The following is a 21,739-nucleotide window of genomic DNA, read 5'->3' as shown; positions in this document are numbered from 1 at the left end:
CCCCGAGCCCCATGGCTGCGGGTTTCCCAGCCTAAAGGAGGTGGAGTGGAGGAAAAGGAGAGGGAAGACAGGGAGCTTTAAAGAAAGTAAGATGTTGAAGTTTTGACATTAGATTGGAATTTTTATTACCTGAAAAACTGAGCATAATTCTTTAATTCTTTTTTTAAAATACTTATTTGGCTGCTCTGTGTCTTAGTTGCCGCATGTGGGATTTTTAGTTGCAGCAACTGGGATCTAGTCTCCTGACCAGGGATTGAACCCGAGCCTCCTGCATACACTGGGAACATGGAATTTTAGCCTATGGACCACCAGCAAAGTCCTATTTCCATAATTCTTAACAGTGACCTGAAATGCTATGGAGTCAGAGAAGTCCTCCAGAGACAAGGGAAGAGATATACAAAAATGTCACTGGGTTTCTCCAAGTGGTAGATCTTTTCTACCTTTGGCTTATTTGTACTTTCTTCAGTTCAGTTCAGTCACTTAGTCACATCCGACTCTTTGCGACCCCATGGACTGCAGCACACCAGGCTTCCCTGTCCATCACCAACTTCCAGGGCTTGCTCAAACTCATGTCCATCAAGTTGGTGATGCCATCCAACCATCTCCTCCTCTGTCATCCCCTTCTCCTCCTGCCTTCAATATTTCCCACCATCAGGGTCTTTTCCAATGAATCAGTTCTTCTCATTAGGTGGCCAAATTATTGGACTTTCAGCCTCAGCATCAGTCCTTCCAATAAATATTCAGGACCAATTTCCTTTAGGATTGACTGGTTGGATCTCCTTGCAGTCCAAGGGATTCCCAAGTCTTCTCCAACACCACAATTCAAAAGCATCAATTCTTCAGCACTCACCTTTCTTTATAGTCCAACTCTCACATCCATACATGACCACTGGAAAAACCATAGCTTTGACTAGATGGACCTTTCTCGGCAAAGTAATGTCTCTGCCTTTTTAAAAATATGCTGTCTAGGTTGGTGATAGCTTTTCTTCCAAGGAGCAAGCATCTTTTAATTTCATGGCTGCAGTCACCATCTGCAGTGATTTGGGAGCCCCCAAAATAAAGTAATAAACTGTTTTTTTTTTTACTGTTACTGTTTCCATTGTTTCCCCTTCTGTTTGGCACGAAGTGATGGGACCCGATGTCATGATCTTAGTTTCCTGAATGTTGAGTTTTAAGCCAGTTTTTTTCACTCTCCTCTTTCACTTCCAGCGAGAGGCTCTTTATTTCTACTCTTTCTGCCACAAGGGTGGTATCTGCTTATTTATACTTTCTAATTTTTCTCTAATGATATTAGTTGTTCAAGTTTCTTTTGTGTGTTTAAGATGCTATATGTTTGGTTCAATGGACAGCAGGCGTCATGGTTTACATGGCATTTCGGATGCTTTTTGAAGACTACTGATTTTGGCAGGCAGCAGCAGGGTAGGCAAGTGTTTCTGTCGGTGGGGGATGAGACCAGGGCATGTTTGTACACAAGTTGGGCTGGAGATAGCGTAACTATAGGGAGAGGGGCAGATGAAAACAAAGGTCGTGCTGGAGGTAGGTACTTTATGCAAGTGAACAGACATATCCGTATTAAAAGTAATGGAGGCTTTCTAGTAAGGATAGACACGCAAAGGAACCCAGAAAAAGATGACCAAACAGCCAGGCCTCAGAAAGGTGGGGAGCACTGAAGAGTGGCCCTGGATCAAAGGGGGCTCCAGGAATCTAGAAGTCAGGAGACAGCCCTTCAGGGCTCCATCTTTAACATGATTCAGCTGCTGGCTGTATACTTGCTTCATTCTATACTTCCCAGCTGGCATCTTCTTTCCCTCTACTCTGTAGGTTGCACTTGGCTTCTTCTCCATCTAATAGCATTCTTTGAAGCTCAGTTCCCACTGCTAACAACCTTATTCAAGAGAATGAGAACATGGTCCTGTTATCAGGAATTGAACTATTCATTATAAAGTACAAGATGAAAAGTGGGAAAGCAATTGGCCCAGCTCAGTGTTTGGTACCAGTTAGGCAACATCTCGGCAACAGACTCCAGTATTCTTGCCTGCAAAATCCCATGAACAGAGGAGCCTGGGGGGTTACAGTCCATGGGGTCACAAAGAGTCAGATACAACTGAGCACACACACACACATGCAACAACAGCCACTGAGGCAGGTGGCTCTGGGGACAAATCTTGTGTGTACTGAGGATCGGGAGGGAGCTAAGGACAGGAAAGCACCACCATGTGGGACAAATCATGGCTGCCTAGACTTGCCCCTTCAGCAAGATCAGTGGCGGGGATGTTTCTACCTAACAAAGGTCTGTGGCATATCGGGATGTGCTATCCATTACTGGGATGTGCTGTTCCTAGCTATGAAAAGAAGAGAAGCGAAAGGCAAAGGAGAAAAGGAAAGATATACCTATTTGAATGCAGAGTTACAAAGAATAGCAAGGAGAGATAAGAACGCCTTCCTCAGTGATCAGTGCAAAGAAATAGAGGAAAACAATAGAATGGGAAAGACTAGAGATCTCGTCAAGAAAATTAGAGATACCAAAGGAACATTTCATGCAAAGATGGGCTCAATAAAGGACAAAAATGGTATGGACCTAACAGAAGCAGAAGATATTAAGAAGAGGTGGCAAGGATACACAGAACTATACAAAAAAGACCTTCATGACCTAGATACGTACCTAGAGCCAGACATCCTGGAATGTGAAGTCAAGTGGGCCTTAGGAAGCATCACTATGAACAAAGCTAGTGGAGGTGATAGAATTCCAGTTGAGCTATTTCAAATCCTAAAAGATTATGCTGTCCAAGTGCTGCACTCAATATGCCAGCAAATTTGGAAAACTCAGCAGTGGCCACAGGACTGGAAGTCAGTTTTCATTTCAATCCCAAAGAAAGGCAATGCCAAAGAATGCTCAAACTACTGCACAATTGCACTCTCACATGCTAGCAAAGTAATGCTCAAAATTCTCCAAACCAGGCTTCAACAGTACATGAACCATGAACTTCCAGATGTTCAAGCTGGTTTTAGAAAAGGCAGAGGAACCAGAGATCAAATTGCCAACATGGGTTGGTTCATCGAAAAAGCAAGAGTTCAAGAAAAACATCTATTTTTATTGACTATGCCAAAGCCTTTGACTGTGTGGATCACAATAAACTGTGGAAAATTCTGAAAGAGATGGGAATACCAGACCACCTGACACACCTCCTGAGAAACCTGTATGCAGGTCAAGAAGCAACAATTAGAACCGGACATGGAACAACAGACTGGTTCCAAATCGGGAAAGGAGTACGTCAAGGCTGTATATTGTTGCCCTGCTTATTTAACTTATATGCAGAGTACATCATGAGAGACGCTGGGCTGGATGAAGCACAAGCTGGAATCAAGATTGCCGGGAGAAATATCATAACCTCAGATGTGCAGATGACACCACACTTATGGCAGAAAGCGAAGAACTAAAGAGCCTCTTGAACAAAGTGAAAAGGAGAGTGAAAAAGTTGGTTTAAAACTCAACATTCAAAAACTAAGATCATGGCATCTGGTCCCATCACTTTATGGCAATTAGATGGGGAAGCAGAAACAGGGACAGACTTTATTGTTTTGGGCTCCAAAATCACTGCAGATGGTGACTGCAGTGACACTTGCTCTTCGGAAGAAAAGCTATGACCAACCTAGACAGCATATTAAAAGGCAGAGACATTACCAACAAACGTCTGTCTAGTCAAAGCTGTTTTTTCCAGTAGTCATGTATGGATATGAGAGTTGGACTATAAAGAAAGATGAGCACAGAAGAACTGATGCTTTTGAAATGTGTTGTTGGATAAGACACTTGGAAATCCCTTGGACTGCAAGGAGATCCAACCAGTCAATCCTAAAGGAAATCAGTCCTGAATATTCATTGGAAGGACTGATGCTAAAGTTGAAACTCCAGTACTTTGGCCACCTGATGCAGAGAACTGACTCATTTGAAAAGACGCTGATGCTGGGAAAGATTGAGGGCAGGAAGAGAAGGGGACGACAGAGGATGAGATGGGTGGATGGTATCACTAACTCAATGGACACGAGTTTCAGTAACTCCAGGAGTTGGTGATAGACAGGGAGGCCTGGCGTGCTGCAGCCTATGGGGTCTCAGAGTCAGACATGACTGAGCGAGTGAACTGAACTGAAGTTTCCATTACCCACTGCAGGAATGGGTCAAAATACTGCAGGACTTAATTCCATAGTAACAGAATCTATAGTCAATCCTATAAGTAATAGTGACTAAAAGCCACACACACACACACAGCCTTCTTCCTGCTTTTCTGGGTACTACAAGGTGACTCTTGGATGCAACCAAGACATTCTTTTTCTTCCCTGTAATTGGAAAAAAAAGGTTACCTCAGCAGAGAACTTTCAGGATAAGAGAACTGTGAAAACTCCCTGAAGCTCCATGATAAGATCTTTAACTGGCTTTTCCACATAGTTAAAAATGTACTGCACAAGGAGAGACTATCCACTCAGGGTGTGCCCTCATGCAGATGAGAGTGGGCTTTCACTGTGAGGGTAAGCGATTAGAAATGCTTTTTGCTGCTGAAAACTGAAAAGGACAAAAAGACAGTGAAGGTGAAAAAATTTTGGAGCTGGCTGGCTGAGCAGCTGAATGGCCAAATTTGAGAAGACACTTCCTCACTCTGGCCAACTGTCCTTGTGAGATTCTTGAGTATTGGAAGGCATAAATAACTCCTTTCACAACTGTCAACAAATTGTGACTCTACTATAACACACAGTCGTCACAAGAGGTATATGGTCAAGTCTGAACACCATGTAAGTATTGTTGATTTGTATTCATTCAATAGACACCCATGATACACAAACTATGGACATTAGTCTGTAATATAGGCAGGATGGCTCTTTATGAATGTTTAATAAATAGTGATATACTATATTCAATAAAATTTCTATTTAATTTGATTTCTTACAAAATATACAGCCCCTCTTAGTTTTCCCTTTGAAAGCAAGGGGTCATCATTTGAAACAATGCCCTCTGCCCGCACAAACTAACCATTTTAGTATCAGACTAAGTTTTAGAAATGTTTATAATCTCATTATATTTCCCCTCCCCTCATCCCACTTTTGCCTAGTAATTTGCTTATTCTGCCTCTCAGTTTTTCCAGATAAAGTAAACAACCGAATTTGTGTGGTTCACACGGATGCCACCATTAAGCCAGTTAGGTAACAGCAACTCTGAAAGAGAAAAGAGGAGAGTAAAAAAATGAAAAGCTAGAAGTCCTTTCATGTTAACATTTTATTTAAACCAGTACAAGCACCATGCTTAACAGAAGACTGTCCAAAATAAACATGCAATATGAACTCGCACAGACTGAAACCTCAGTTTCAGAAGTTGTGCCAGCTGTTGATTTTGTTAAACGATGACAGGAAAACTGTTAAAATTCACAAGACTAAACCATTAATGTTTCAAGCCTCCTGAATGAGATTACATTGGACCATCTAAATCAGTGGGCACTACCCTGGCATGTTAGTGATCTCAAACAATATTCAAGTAATTACACATGTATGAACTATACTCCAAAAAGAAAACACAGTTTCTATCACAACCTTAATGTAGTTGTTTTAAAATATCATAGGAAGATGATCATTGATTTGAAATGTCAAACAGCCTAAGAGGAAACAAAATTTTCAAGAATATTCAACTTGGGACCACTGGTGTTAAGTGGCCCGAGAGATTTACATTCTTCCAGAAATATAAGATTTGTCCAGAAATGTTTGAGACACTTCTTCACATAAGTTGTAAAGGCTCAAATTCTGTAGATTCCAGTATTATCAGTCTATTGAACAAACAGGGAAAGCAACCGTATTAAGAATATTTGAATTGATAGGTTACAAGTCACTCTCTATTTCCACCAAATATCAGCATTTAAACTCTTATGAAAATATCTTTTCATTACTAGTCCACGTTATGGATTAACGACACTGCTCATGTTTTAAAGCAGTCCAAATATATTTTTAAGTACACCTTCCTTACTATCTATGTGGATGGGGAACAAGGACAGCCAAATTTAATTTGGCAATACACTCCTTTAACTGGAAAAAATTTTAAGTGTCAGACCAGGATACAGTTTATGGCTACATTTGACTCCTTAAAATAGGAGACAAAAAGGAAGAGAAAAGTGCTGACAGACATTTTGTTACAAAGATCATTTAGTAATGACAATATAAAATTTAGCAACACCCTTTCAAACAAGAGTATGTTTAACCACACTAGGTATTTAGTAAACTTTTTAGAAATAGACAATTTGAACATTTATTTTAGAAGTCAATTAAACAAAAACAGTCAAACAACTTTTTCCCTAATATAATTGCTTCAATACCAGAACAAAGTGAATACTATTCAAAACTCTTGACATTTTGGAATTTCAGCATAGTAACCTGAGAACAGTTTTCTTCATATGTCATTTATGTTGTCACAAAACCATACTAAAAAAACATGCTGTGATTACTAGTCGGTTCTACTCTGACAACATCAGATGCTATGCAGAATGTATGTAAGTCCAACAATTTCAAAACTAATTCTGACTTAGAAGACCATGAAGGAGGTTCCCAGGAAAAAAGCTGCTGCCAAAAAGGAAAGATTAAGACTTAAGGCTGAATGGGAATGGCTGTACCAGGAGTGGAATGTGAAAACCGGAATTATGAAATCTGGAGTTACTAATTGAGAGAAGGCAGAAAAAGAGATTATATAGGAAATATACTTAAAAAAAAAAGAACAATGCAAAAATTTGGTTAGACGAAAGGAAAATTTATATAAAAGTCAGAGAATACTCTAGGGTAAAGGATCTATAACTCTCCCTATAGGACCATGGAAGTAAAAAAATGTTCTATTGATCCCCTAACCTATTGTCTTGCAAAAATACATATTGATATCAATAATGAGTCAGACAAGCTCAGAAAAGCATACCGTTCATGACAGTTCCCCATTAGAGAACAGGGGAACCAAGAGTTCTGTGTATGAAGGTCAATATTATCTGACATTATAGAGGACTTTCCAATTAAATTAAAAAAAAAAACACTTAAAACATGCAAGACAAAAGAAGGAACCTCACTACAAAAACACACTCTTGCAGCCCTAGATTCTCTTATTGCTGTGAACCCGATGAAACAAAATCTCATTTCCTTCATTCAAAAACATTAGAAAAAGTCTCCATTCACTTGGATTACATTTGCATTTATGCAGAATTATAAGCATTTTCCTCCAGTATCAAAATAGCTGTTTAAAGAATTCTTAAACTTCCTGGGTGAAGCTCGCTCTCTCTCTGGAAATTGGAATTAAGAACCCTTCCCATTCAGTTACCAAAGCAAATACCCCTGTAGCACTTCCTCATCTCCAACTAACTTCCTATTGCTTCCTGTTTTTTAGATTAGTGAAGCCAAACAGTGTTGGGAATAGAAGATCCCATATTACAAAAATTCCAACTATCTTTACCTCTTTATTAAAGTTGGCACAGAAACCTCAAAAAAATGCAAAGCACATACGAATGGGAGATACACCAAAATTTAAAAATAAAATGCCTTTGCTAGCTTTGAAATGATTAAGATATTCTTAATATCAGAATTAACTCACCAAATTTGGGTGGTCTTTAGATTCTCAAGACCTTTTGTCAAATTAATGTCAAAAGAATCTTAGTTACTTATATGTTTTTAAAGTACACTATATATCAGAATCCTTGCTTTAAAAATGCCAAGGATACCATCATCTAACAAGACAGGTGTCCAGTTTAGAATAACTTCTGACACTGAGGATATAAGATGAGATTTCTATCAATGCGTTAATGTTATTAACTATGGCCAAGTTTTAAGATAAGCAATTTTTTCCTATGGCACAAAACTAATCACAAATATGTCCCAAACTATAACTTTCAACTGCCATATATTCACCAATGCAAGTAGACAGCTGGAATTTTTAAAATATCAACTTGATTTTACTACAAATTTCAGATACACATATTAGAAAATTGTTTTACTTGGACCCTTTACAAAAGTGTTAATTTCACCAAATCTGGAATACTGGCAGTGTAAAGTCTTCAACTAACTTTAAAGCTAACAAATCAAAGGCACAGTATTAACACATGTAAAATAACTAGTATTCACAGGACAACATTAAAAGGTCCTTTATAAATAAAGTGTTACTAACCTAGACTTAAGATTATTTAGAAATGACATAACTAAAAATGAAGCCCATGATTAGTTACAATCCATCAGTTTCTAAGACTAAAATGCTATTTCCCATGAAGAGAAAACCTAATAGTCATAACTTTATTATAAAATCTAACTTTCAGACCTTAAAAATGAGCAACAGATGAAAAGTTTCTGGACTTGATTAAAAAGATATAGAAAACTAAAGAAGGCATGGAATTGATGGAAAAACTATTTGTAGTGCAGATTATACTACAGTAAATTATTATTCATGGCTCAAAATTCGGTCACTTAAGTCTTTTATCCCAAATTGATTTCAAAGATTTGACAAGTGATAATATGCTATTTTCATATATAAACTGCTAATATCCAGTATTTGTCAAAAGGAGGCAACTGTTGTCTATCACAATCTAATAACCACTTTCCAATGGTGTCTGTAAATAGTAACAAATTCTGAACTGTAAGTTATAGAAATTAGTCACAAGAGTGCAAAAAGTCCCTGGAGAGAAGTAGTCCACCTAACAATTACAAATATAAGGAAACACTTTACAAAGTTTCATTACTATGAAGATGATTTCCTCTTTGTTCAAACTTTGAACAAATGAGAATTTTTCTTTACTGCAGGTAACAAACTGTAAATAACAGTGCATTTTTAGGCATAAATAAGTATTTATGTCTGGTTCCAGTATGGTCAGGTTAATACATAAATACTTTAGAACACAGAAGTTCACATTAGTGGAAAAATCCAAGTTTCTCACGTAGCCATTCTTCAGTTAGGTCTTCGGTATTTCTTATTTCAAATACCTTAAGAAAAAAAAATCAAATATGTTGCATATTTGAGTATTAAATACCAAATTCTCCTTCCTTTCAGTCAACATGGCTTAATCTGTGTAAATTAGATATACCTTCACTTTTTCTTAAATGCGAGGGATTCAGTTACCAAAGTTTAGCAGTCAAGATGGCATAAAATCAAAACTCTCTTAAAAGCACATATCTACAAATGTTCTAAAAGAGTAGTTTTGTAAATATTACCCACTAAAAGAGAGGCCCAAGGGTACACAACTAAAATCAATCCAGTTAGGAACTCGAAGAATGTGTGCTGATCTTCTACCAAAGGAGGAAACACCAGGCGTTTTAGATTAGTAGTCCATAGCCAAAAACCTCCAGCCAGAATCTGAACACACACAAGCCCACAAAGTAAAATGGGCATAAAAAGATGACGTAATACAGCAGGGAGAATGGGATTTCAGGCTAGATGTTATGAATGAATCCTAGATCTTACATGTATTGATGTGCAACCCTCAGTAAGTCATTCATTACAGTTAAGAACAGTAGTTTCACCATCAACTTACAAAGCTGTGGGGAGGATTCAATCAGATTATATATAAGAGTAACTTGTAAATTGTCATGCCTTAATTCATGGCTCAGATAGTCTGCCTGCAATGTGGAAGACCTGGGTTCGATCCCTGGGTTGGGAAGATCCCCTGGAGAAGGAAATGGCAACCCACTCCAGTATTCTTGCCTGGAAAATTCCATGGAGGGAGGAGCCTGGTAGGCCACAGTCCATGGGGTCGCAAAGAGTCAGACACGACTAAGCGACTTCACTTTAATTCAAACACTTTAGGGCATGCCTGGGATTAGAACAGACATGAGGCTGTTAGCAGAGCTCCTTTCTAGCCACCCAGAGTCACTTTAGAGTACTCCTATGGTACAAATGAGGGAAAGTAATGTCTATAAGTTGGTGGTATTGGTGACAATCATGTGGGTTAAAGGGAAAAAGCAGAAGGTACTTAAAAACAACCCCTGGGTTAAGCACCCAAGGGGGAAACACTGAGACTGTCCCTAAAATAAAACCTGAAAGAATTATTAAAATTCCAATGATGTAAAATTCTATTTCTAGACCTTAAATGTATATACTTTTTCAACTCAAACTAAAACATGGAAGTTAAAAGTTTGAGAGTAAGTACCATTCTTACCTTTAATTTTCAAAAATGCCATAAAGTAGGAACACATTAAATCTTAAAGCAGGTGTCTTATATGAAACAGAATGTTCTAATTTAATAAAGCTAATAAGCATTCTTGAAAATTTTATTTTAGATTTAGAAACAACACAGTTAACTGCAGAGTATGGAATCCCTGCACAGAATTTGGTTCATTTAGTCTATGGTAAAGGGCTCAGAGAAGCTTCAAATGCTGAATTTACCTACTAGAGATTACATTATGGAAAATTAAAAAGTCTCAAAAGATTGAACAGTTTTCTAAAGTGGCCTACATTTTGAATGTGAGTTCTTATAATCAATGTGTAATTTTTATTCAAAAAACATGTGCTCAGTCATGTCCAACTCTCTGGACCCTCTGGATATAGTCCACCAGGCTCCTGTCCATGGAATTTTCCAGGCAAGAATACTGGAGTGGGTTGCCATTTCCTCCTCCAGGGGATCCTCCTGACCCAGGGATCGAAACCATGTCTCCTGCAACTTCTGCACTGGTAGGTGGATTCTTTACCACTGAGCCACCTGGGAAGCCCTCAAAAATTGCACTTATGGTTAAATATTTATATCATTCTATTTCCAACTAGTAAAAAAACTCTAGATTACTGCTCTGTTCTAAATAACTTTCACCTACATAAAGAAATACTGAACTCTTCAGATTACTTAGGTATTGCTCCATTTACAAAAAGAAAATACTGTCTCAACAAGTTAGTCAAATATAAATACCACCTTGGTAAGTTCAGCTGTTTGGACTAGCTTATTCTTACTCCCAGCATACATCATCTGTTGTTCAGGCTTACATCCTGGAAGAGAGAGATCAGAGTAGAAATGAGACTTAAATTTTTAAACAGTGATGAGTTTTCATTATTTACTTGATAAAAGACACATTTAGGATTTCCTATGCTATCAAGTTTACAAAAGTCCTGTCTAAATATGTAAGGGCTTGAGAGTGTTATACTGCATACCATCTGCACAAAGAGAAATAGAGGTATTACTAATGAACAAGGCTTTAGGTCAGCAAAAATAAATGAGGCTAGATCTATACAGATCTTGACTTTCAGAGCCTTGCGAATACTTCAAAATTTTTCAGCACTAGCTTTATTGTGACGTTAAATATCAAGATCAGTTTTAGAGATACCTAATACATGTAAGTTTTGGGAGGTAGTTGGGTCAGTGGGGTGAAGAGATTGGCTCTGAAAAACATGTACAGTCTGTTTACATATTAAAAGACACTTCAGCATATTTAAAGTGTTACATATATGATACAAATAACAAAGATCAAGGAGGAGTTCAGTGAGCTGAAAGTTTATTGTGGGCTTGAATGGTGGTGGCAGAGGGAGTTCTGGTGATAATGGATACTTTAAACACCACTAAACCATATTAATATCCAATGTAAGCTACTCTGAGACTATTCTCAAGATTATGGACATATCACTGACAACTACTATTTTAAGGATAAACCAACTATATATCCTAATCCTACACAAAGTTTACATATTTATAAATAAAATTAAAATACAGAAGAAAATGTACTTTTGATATTTTAAAATATCATTTCAAATTCATTAAAAATACATATACAATTTGACCTAACAACTACACTTCTAGGAATTCAACCTAAAAAAAAGCAAGTTTTTATAGTAACTTCTTTTTAGGGATGCATTCCCATGTGCACGTGTGCACACACACAGTACAATTAATTCAACATTTTCCATCCTTAAAACAAGCATAAAATTCATCTAGGATAAAAGGTTTAATTTAATCAGAACCAGATATGTACTATTTAAAGAAATTCACTTACCTACAGGACTGGAGAAAATAAAGCACAGAGGGTATGAAACTCTTCCATCATCATGTTGATACTTATAACTATACACAATGAAGGTTTTTCTCAAGTTAAAGAAACTAAAATTATTGCTCTATTTCAGACAAGTACTTATCAACAAAGTTCTGAAGGACAACACACACCTGCTGAGCCAGTGAGTGGCAAATTTCTATCCTATTTATTTAGGTCACTTTCATTATTCATTATCTTGCCACAAAATTATAAATGGGCCCCAAAGACAAATCATAAAATCATACACTCTCACAAATAAATTTATTAAAAGTATAGACTTGATGTGGATTTTTTTCTTTCTCAATTTTTATTATATGCAACAATAAAAGGAATTTAAATAAACAATATCCATCAACTTTTGGGGCCTTTTCCAGTATGTATATACATTTTAATTTGGTCGTGACCATGGTGTAGGGCTACCCAAGGTAGCACCAGTGGTAACAAACCCACCTGCCAATGCAGGAGACATGAGATATGGATTCAGTCTCTGGGTTGGGAAGATCCCCTGGAGGAGGGCATGGCAACCCACTCCAGTATTCTTGCCTGGAAAATCCCATGGACAAAGGAGCCTGGTGAGGCATGGTCTATGCGGTTGCAAAGAGTCAGACATGACAGAAGCAACTTAGTATGCATGGTGTAGAAGAAAATTTTGTAAAAAATGTACCTTAAAATTTGAACAAATGAACTTCATAAATAAAATTTTGACCAGTAAAAATAAAATCTTTTTAAAGCACTAAGAAAAGGATATCGAGGTTGTCGCTCAGGTAGTTCATCTTTAAGTTCATCTGGTGAAATGCCCTAGCACCATAAAGAAAACAACTTTTAACCATTTTCTTATCCATAGATTCTTAAGAGATATACTGAGGACCCATTCTGCTAATAGGTATAAATTCATAACTTTATACCACATCATAACATTTTATCTTACTAAACTGTACATAAGCTGAGGTTATTAAAACCTCAATCCAATGAAAGCCCACCCCAACCCACTCAGCTTAGCTCTGTTAATTAACAAAACATGGGGCTGAGAGGCAGCGTAGTCTATGCTCATGTTCCAACTGTCAGGAAACACCGAGTGAGATAAGCCAACCCCTCAGAGCAACAACAGTATCTGATTCGGGGGGAAAAGTTAATTTCTTTTCACTCTAAATTGGTTACTTAACTTGACAATCTAAATACTTAGGCTATAGGGAATTACTGGCCAACCAACTTAGAAGCAAGTTTTTATCAGACATGTAGCCCTAACTTCTACTGCTTATGACCTGGATTTCATTAATGCTTTATTGAAGGTGATTATATTAGCAAGACAATCCACTGCATAATAATTAACATGTGCTTTTCATGAATAATGAACACGTACAATGGTTTAGAACTAACTTTAGAAGTACATGTAACTAACGTTACATCTTTTGAGTGATAATAATTACTTAACTATAAAGCTATATTTAGCTGTTTAAACAAACCTCAAGCTCTTCATCCAGCACCACCAGGCGTTTATCCTTATCAATTTTCACTAAAATAAAAATATAGTATGAGTAAACTGTGGTTCTAACATGACCTTGATCTACCCAACCCCCAGATTCCTAGCTCTTTTATTGGTATCCAAAATTAAAACATGAAGAAACACAAGCATACAACTCATTTGCAGTTTTAGTTTATGGTCTGTTAGCTAGCTTTGCTTTTCAAGCAGTCAGCATTTAAAAGCTTTTACCCATAATTCCCAGCACCTAATTTGCTTATTTAGAACTTTATGTCAACTCCTTACATTTACTGTGTATATGAAGAATTTTGCAATTCAAACCCAATCTCTTGGATGATGAGAAAAGGTCTGAAAAGGTCACTGTGACTGAGACTGGCTTATTGAACATGGTTAGAACTACAAGCGAAAAGTGGACAAGGGTCAGGACAGAACAATCACCAGGTTCCCAGCTTCTCAAGAGTCAGGATTTCATGGTGCAGGATGAATGTTCCGAGAAAGTGAATTACCAAAGAGCAGTGATATCTCTATTCAAATACATGTAACACACTCTGAAGCCAAACTGAAATATGTTTAGATAACCTATGCCTCTATTCTTTTCCATCACCCTGAAAGTTACCATTTTTGATTCTGCACTAATTTCATAGTAAATCCTGTGAGACACGATACGATCTCAAATAGCTTTACTCTTTGTGGTAAAATGGAACTGACACACTTTGTCACTTCTAAGAACTGTATGCCCGCGTTGTAGTATTTGTTTGTAAAAGAACCATAATTCAACAAGCTGTCACCGCCTCACCAATTCACATCTTCCAGATGTATCTCTGTTAGTATATATAGTTTTACATTCTCACCCCTTCATTCTTCATCTTTCTAAATCATTACCCACATATTAAATATTACAAAAGAAATCTACATAACATCACATATAGTTCACACTGGAAGAGGCAATATGCAAATCACTCTTTCCATTATCAAAAGTCAATGACACTTAAAAGTATTCTCCATGAAACTAGAATTCAAGTCTAGAATTGAAGTAAGACCTCAAATCACTTTGAACACAATGCTGAACTTTATCACTTTAGGTGTGGGCAAAGGTTTCTGCTTGAGGATGAATGGCCAGGGTGTTTTTGTCCCCAGATAAGTTAAAGGATGGAACTGGATGGGGCACTACAAATGACCAAGTGCCCAAGACAATGATCATCTTCTCCAGAGCTGTGCAGGCAGTGAGCGGGAGGTGAAACACTCTACCTCTGTTCTCTGACAATAAGTCTTACTTACTTTTTAAAGTGACCTAACAGGTTTGGGGGGTGAGGAGCTGGGTAGGGGGGACAGGGTTGGGAATTAAAACAGAAGGAGACAAATTACTTTCTAAAGGTTCAGGTTATTGGATGCAGCTATAGAATAAAAGGATAAAACCAAACTAAGACCATGGAATGAAGACAATCATGTTTAGCTTACTTATAATAGCAGCATTGTTTGTTTCTTTGCGAAAACGAAACTTTCTCAGCTTTTCCACTAAATCTTCAGCAACATCACAAACCACCAAAGACTCACTCTAGAAAAGAAAAAAAAATGTTATCAAATGCCATGACTCCAACATATATGTACACCTGAAAGCTATAAAACTTAATACCTTTAAGAAGGTATATGGTCATGTACAAATGTCATAATTATGTAAAACATAATTATGTATTAACATGAAACACATGAACGCTTAAAGAACTTTTAAATCTACCAAGCTTTGCGTTGGCATTAAATTATTCACATTTGTTCATCTTATATGTAGGGTATACTTTAACTTCCTCTTTGACTACTAAATATCTCAAAGAACTAGATATGTGCAATTTCATTAGAACTGGAGAGGAAGGGAAGAATATAGGAAGTCAAGGATCATGGCTGTTAGGAAGTATAATATTTTTCACTATGCAGGAAGAACAGGAAAATCATCTTATTGCACTTAAGAGTTAATAAGGCTTTAGTTCATTTTTGAGTCCAGCACAACTATGAAAAACCAAAACTAAGCAAAAGAATGGAAAATAAATCACCATAAGAGTAAAGACCAACTACTATTTTATGTCTTAAGTAACTATGGGAATCAAAAAAAGGGAGCTATTAAGAAATATGAGAGCAAAAGTAGATGAAACAAATATAAAAACTCAAAGAACTTTTTATAAATTATGAAAAAATATTAAGAGACTCTTCTCCAAAAACCTGACAAGGAAATCATCAAAAGCACTCTTCAGTTGGAGTTAGGGTCAGGTGGTACAAATGAATTTTTGATTGCAAGCAGGAAGATGGAAATCTTTTTCTTTAATGTATGCAAGTTCAAATACATAGAAAATTAGAGAAATTCTGTGAAATCTTAAGCACTTAATACTCAGCTTCAACCATTATCAACACATAGCTAATCTTATCTCATCCAAAACCCTCAGAACTGCTCCCATGGACCATCACAAAGCAAAGGTCAATAATCATTTTACCTACAAATATTTTAATACATATTAATAAAATGATAATACGTGCCATTGAAAACACGGACAATAATAATTAGTTCAGTTCAGTCACTCTGTCGTGTCCAACTCTTTGCGACTCCATGGACTGCAGCATGCCAGGCCTCAAAGTCCATCACCAACTCCCAGATTTTACTTAAACTCATGTCCACTGAGTGGTGATGCCATCCAACCATCTCATCCTCTGTCCTCCCCTTCTCCTCCCGCCTTCAATCTTTCCCTGCATCAGGGTCTTTTCAAATGAGTCAGTTCTTCACATCAGGTGGCCAAAGTATTGGAGTTTCAGCTGTGAGTGTGCTGCACTCAATATGTGAGCAAACTCAGCAGTGGCCACAGGACTGGAAAAGGTCAGCTTTCATTTCAATCCCAAAGAAAGGCAATGCCAAAGAATGCTCAAACTACCGCACAATTGCACTCATCTCACACGCTAGCAAAGTAATGCTCAAAATTCTCCAAGCCAGGCTTCAACGGTACGTGAACTGTGAAGTTACAGATGTTCAAGCTGGATTTAGAAAAGGCAGAGGAACCAGAGATCAAATTGCCAACATCCGCTGGATCATAGAAAAAGACAGTTCCAGAAAAACATCTACTTCTGCTTTATTGACTATGCCAAAGCCTTTGACTGTGTGGGTCACAACAAACTGTGGGAAATTCTTAAAGAGACAATAATAATATGTCACCTAAAAATAATAATTCTAGTCTTATTCACATAGAGTTCAAAGTTCAAATTTCCCTCATTTTTTTTTTTCTTTTCTTTTTTAACAGTCAGTTTGATTGAGTCAGGTTCCAAACAAGGTCCACATTCTTTGGTTACTTCATATATGGGGTTTCCCCCTCCAATTCTTCAGAAAATTAAGAGTTTTGAGACCAATGCCAAATACAAGTGTCTCATTACAGTCCAAAAGAACTAAGGATTCAAATTTTAAGTTAAAATTAAATAAAAGTCTGCTTTTTCACCCTGTGTTGGGTAAATAAGAGCATATGTTACAACATTAAATGGCCATCAATTTTAAGTTGTCCTTTAAATTCATAACACTGGTAATACATAAGCTGTGATATACCACAGAATGTGCTATTTAGAGTTAGAAAATACACCCCACCAATACATATTTTCCAATAAATTAAGCTCCTGCAGGAGTCATGTATGTCCATCCTTTTACTTCTCTTTAGAGAAAGAAATGCTAAGTCATACGAGGTTCCTACAGTATTCAAGCCTAGTTGGTTTTTTCCTGTCTTTCAAGAAAGACACACAAATCAGAAAACTAGAACTTCCAATCTCTTGTCAACCAAAACCAAAGGCAGAGCCCATTAGTAGAAACTAATAAATACTTTAGATTTTTGTAGGCAAAGAGCAATTTGTCACGACTCTTAAGGTTCTGATACCCAGAGCTGCTTGTGCAATTCTGACACCTTACGGATAGCAAACCAAGTGAAAAACATGCTGTGGTTGAATCTATAAAGCTTTTTTCCCATTCTCACTCCTCCCAATACCATAAGGTCAAAAACTCCTTCCTACAAGAAAAAGAAATGCAACTCAGCCAACTCTAACAGTTTCCAGTTAATAGATGCATTTAAAAATAACACCCTGAAAGCAACACTACACAGTAAATAACACACAAAGTGGGAAGCTTGAACTCAAGTAGTCATTTATTGGATAATCCACACAATGAACATTTAATGAATGTCAGGATGTGCTAAGTGTTAGAAACACAATGATATAAAATAGATTTAAACTGTGGGCCTGACCTAAAAGAGCTTATAAAGTCTATTAGAGAATAGGTCTACATCAAAATCATCAGGCAAAAAAACACACACTTGTTTGTATAACAACTAGGAAAAGAGCTAGGAAAGAGAGAAACTCTATGCTGAGAACTTAATGACTAGCTAAAACAGCACAGTTACAGGAAGCCTGCCTGAAAAAGGCATCTAAAGGACCAAAATTGCCTATACAAAGATCCTTTGATTAAAGTGAGCACAGCACATATAAGATAACCAAAGGCCAGCGTGATTCAAGCACAGAGAATGAGCTGTAACACGTACAAGAGGAGGTTGGCAGGTGTTGGACTACATAGGGTGCAGTGGGTCATGTTAAGTATTTTGGTCTCTATATGAGCAAAGGGAAGCCACCAAGGTGTTTTAAGCAGGGAAAAGAATCAGATTTGCATGCAGGAAATAGGCAGAGAGGTTGCAGAGAACAAGACTATTTAACTGGCAAGGCTAATCCAGGTGAGAAGTGAAACACAGCTTAGACATGTTGATGAAAAGAAAGAGAAGTAGGTGAATTTCTGCTAATACTTGTTAACATGTATTAAACACTATAAGAAGACACTGTGCTATGTCCTTTTCATCGATCCTCAGAACAATCCCATTAGATGAGTATTGTATTATCCCAATGTGAAAGAAACTAGGACTAAGAGAGGTTAAGTATCTTCCTCAGAGTTACGCAACTAAGGGGAGCCAGGATTCTAGCCAGACAGCCTGACTCTATCTAGCTCACTCTCTGAACCACCACGAAGGACCTGGTGACAGACTGAATACTAGGCAGGGTAGATTAGGAAAAAAGGTGACTCCTAAACTTCTTGCTTATGTAAAACACTTAAATGGTGCTACCTTTCACTGAGTTAAGGAACACTAGGTTTAAGGGGAAGAGATGTGTTCTATTTTGGATAAATCGAGCGGGCTTTGAGACACTCAAGTGGGTAAAGGCTTCCTGCCTGCTGCTGCTGCTGCTGCTAAGTTGCTTCAGTCGTGTCCGACTCTATGCGACCCCATAGACAGCAGCCCACCAGGCTCCCCTGTCCCTGGGATTCTCCAGGCAAGAACATTGGAGTGGGTTGCCATTTCCTTCTCCAAGGAGATGCTAACTAGTAGGATATACAAATCTGGGCTGGATCTCAGAAGCAAGGTCTGCAATACAAATTCCCAAGTCATCTATATGCAGGTAGGTGGTAACTGAAGCTATGAGTGTAGGTAAGAAAGGAAGGAGAAAAAATACAGAATGGAAAATGAAGCATTAGGATGGAGCCCAGGATTCCTACTTGTGACGTAGCACAGGGAAGGAGGACTACATGGGACACAGACAGACCCACAACAGGAGAAGCCCTCAGTTCTGTATCTGAGACATCCAAGGAAAGAAAATGCTTCAAAGAGGAGAGCGTTGTCAACACCCAGAATGCAGCTGAAAGATCAGAAAAGATAGATGAGAACTGAAAAGAGAGTCCCTTAGCTTTAGTGACCATGACAATTCGGTGGAAGTGGGTTGAGCAATAAGTGGGAGGTCAGAGAGGAGAACAGTGGGATTTTTGTGTTTTGCTTCTAATGAAAGAAAAGCATATTTTAAAACCCGATGGGAAAGATCCAGGAGATCCTCGTGGGTAATTGATTTAATTCTCCACTATTTTTGAGCGTGGAGTCAAACCAGAGCCCCCAGACCACGAAAGACCAAGCTTTTGACAATCACTGAAAGGTCAAGCGCCAAAGCACTGGGTCAAAAGATTTCCAAGCAAGGATAAGCAGAAATCCATAGAGCCAGGCCAGGAGAAGGAAGAGACAGAGGCTAAGGCGAGGCCGAGAGAATGGAATCAGAATTCGAACCCTCCCCCAAAGGCTGCCAGGCGGAAGGGCTCGGCGCCCACCGACCCCTCAGGCCTGGCCTGGGCCCTGACAGAGAAGCCAACGTTTGAGAGAGCCCTCAGTTGGGCCAGACCCCCTGGCCCCTCCGATTTTTCGTCGTAGGGGCTGTGACTCTCCATCCAGAAGGATTCGGTGAGCACGACCCATCCCTACTGGCCGCACCCTAGTCACCGAGCCCGCTAGCTGGGCCAACCGCGGGCCCGGCAGGATGCTGCTGCTCTTGGGCGAGGCGGCAGCGGCGGCGGGCAGAAGACAAGGCTCCGACTGTGGGTACCCGCCAGCAGCCGGCCGGAAGCGGCCGCCGACCCACCCCGGGCGATGCCCGCCGATACCGGCTCTGGCAAACAGGAAAGTCCGGCGGGCTGACCCGGCCCTTCGGCCAGCCCCCGCCCTCCCCAGTGGCAACTCACCATTTTCCTTCCGGCCGGCAGTAGCCTTTCGCCGTCCCTCGGGCCCCTTTAAGAATAGCACTGCAGCCGCCTCCCTTCCTGCCCGGCGCCTGGCAGAACCGCCCCCACTGAACGACGCGACAGCGGCAGGCCATCACGTGACGGGGGACGGCGGGTGGCGCGGCTCAAAATTAAATCAGACCGCGAGCGCCCGCCTCCTCCCAACCCTTTAGGGAGGAGGATGTCCTGTTGGATCCGGAGTGAGCGGCAGTGCCAAAATGCACTCTTAAGATTTAAGTCAGTTTTTGCTTCCTTTTAACGTTCAAGTTCTGAGTGCAGTTTCCTGGTGACATGATTAAGTCCACGATTTCAGTGATAAATAGGAAGGTTATCCCCAGCCTACCTTACAGATTACACACCTAGATACACCTGCCTTCCCTCCCACCCTCTTTGGAATCTTGTGTTCCCCCCGCCGCAACCACCTTCCGGTACTTGGTTAACACATTTGTTTCCTCAGTGGAGTTTATTGAAGTATGATTGAATGATGATTGATGTCTGGATGAGTGCTCTCGTAGTCGTTGCCTAATCGCTCACTAAGAATTAGTTTCTGTAGGAAGTACTGACTCACTCAGTTCAGTTCAGTCGCTCAGTCGTGTCCGGCTCTTTGCGACCCCATGGACTGCAGCACGCCAGGCTTCCCTGTCCATCAACACCCGGAGCTTGCTCAAACTAATGTCCAGACAGTCGGTGATGCCATCTAACCATCTCATCCTCTGTCGTCCCCTTCTCCTCCTGCCTTCAATCTTTCCCAGCATCAGAATCTTTTCCAGTGAGTGGCCCTTTGCATCAGGTGGCCAAAGTATTGGAGATTCAGCGTCAGCATCAGTCCTTCCAATGAATATTCAGGACTGATTTCCTTTAGGATGGACTGGTTGGATCTCCTTGCAGTCCAAGAGACTCTCAAGAGTCTTCTCCAACACCACAGTTCAAAAGCATCCGTTCTTCAGCACTCAGCTTTCTTTATAGTCCAACTCTCACATCCATACATGACTACTGGAAAAACCGTAGCTTTGACTAGACAGACTTTTGTTGGTAAAGTAATATCTCCGCTTTTTAATATGCTGTCTAGGTTGGTCGTAGCTTTTCTTCCAAGGAGCAAGCATCTTTTAATTTCATGGCTTCAGTCACCATCTGCAGTGATTTTGGAGCCCAAAAAATAAAGTCTGTCACTGTTCCATTGTTTTCCCATCTATTTGCCATGAAGTGATGGGACAGGATGCCATGATCTTAGTTTTTTGAATGTTGAATTTTAAGCTAGTTTTTTCACTCTCCTCTTTCACTTTCATCAAGAGGCTCTTTAGTTCTTCTTCGCTTTCTGCCATAAGGGTAGTGTCATCTGCATATCTGAGGTTATTGATATTTCTCTCCACCATCTTGATTGACTGACTTATTGGAACTAATTTATTTTTGAATGTGGTGGGAAAGTAGTTTGGAAGAAGTAAGGATTGAACTCAGAATTCATACAGGTACCTTCAATGAAAGAAGCTGCCTGAGGCAAATCTCATGGTATTTACAGCTTATTCCCCAGCTGCTAGCATGGTCCCCTGTCCATAATAAATGCTCAGTTCGTATTTGTCGAATGAAAGAAGCAAAGAAAAAGAAAATTCCAGAACATACCCCCACTGCCATCCTTCTTCATTAGTGTTAGACTGAATTATTAGAATTTTTTA

General features: G+C 39.1%; 1 protein-coding gene across 3 annotated transcripts; it reads right to left on the bottom strand.

The window, feature by feature from the left end:
- Positions 1-5,085: 5,085 nt before the first annotated feature.
- Positions 5,086-20,142, bottom strand: GMFB (glia maturation factor, beta). Of its 3 annotated transcripts, XM_010847723.1 has the most exons (8): positions 20,031-20,142; positions 14,936-15,032; positions 13,461-13,510; positions 12,746-12,795; positions 11,962-12,047; positions 10,890-10,963; positions 8,928-8,973; positions 5,086-5,202 (listed from the first exon to the last, which is right to left on the bottom strand). In XM_010847723.1, the coding sequence occupies exons 1-8, from the start codon at positions 20,031-20,033 to the stop codon at positions 5,120-5,122; spliced, it is 489 nt and encodes a 162-aa protein (XP_010846025.1). In that variant the 5' UTR covers positions 20,034-20,142; the 3' UTR covers positions 5,086-5,119. The 3 variants fall into 3 exon arrangements, with proteins under 3 accessions (XP_010846025.1, XP_010846026.1, XP_010846027.1); XM_010847724.1 differs by lacking the exon at positions 5,086-5,202 and having other exon boundaries at positions 5,246-8,973; XM_010847725.1 differs by lacking the exon at positions 5,086-5,202 and having other exon boundaries at positions 5,246-8,973; positions 11,962-12,044.
- Between the last annotated feature and the right edge of the window lie 1,597 nt (positions 20,143-21,739).

Source organism: Bison bison, unplaced genomic scaffold (assembly GCF_000754665.1).
Source record: "Bison bison bison isolate TAMUID 2011002044 unplaced genomic scaffold, Bison_UMD1.0 scf7180017864254, whole genome shotgun sequence".
NCBI lineage: Eukaryota > Metazoa > Chordata > Mammalia > Artiodactyla > Bovidae > Bison > Bison bison.
Note: the sequence above shows the minus strand (reverse complement) of the source record. Positions and strands in the feature narration are given on the sequence as shown.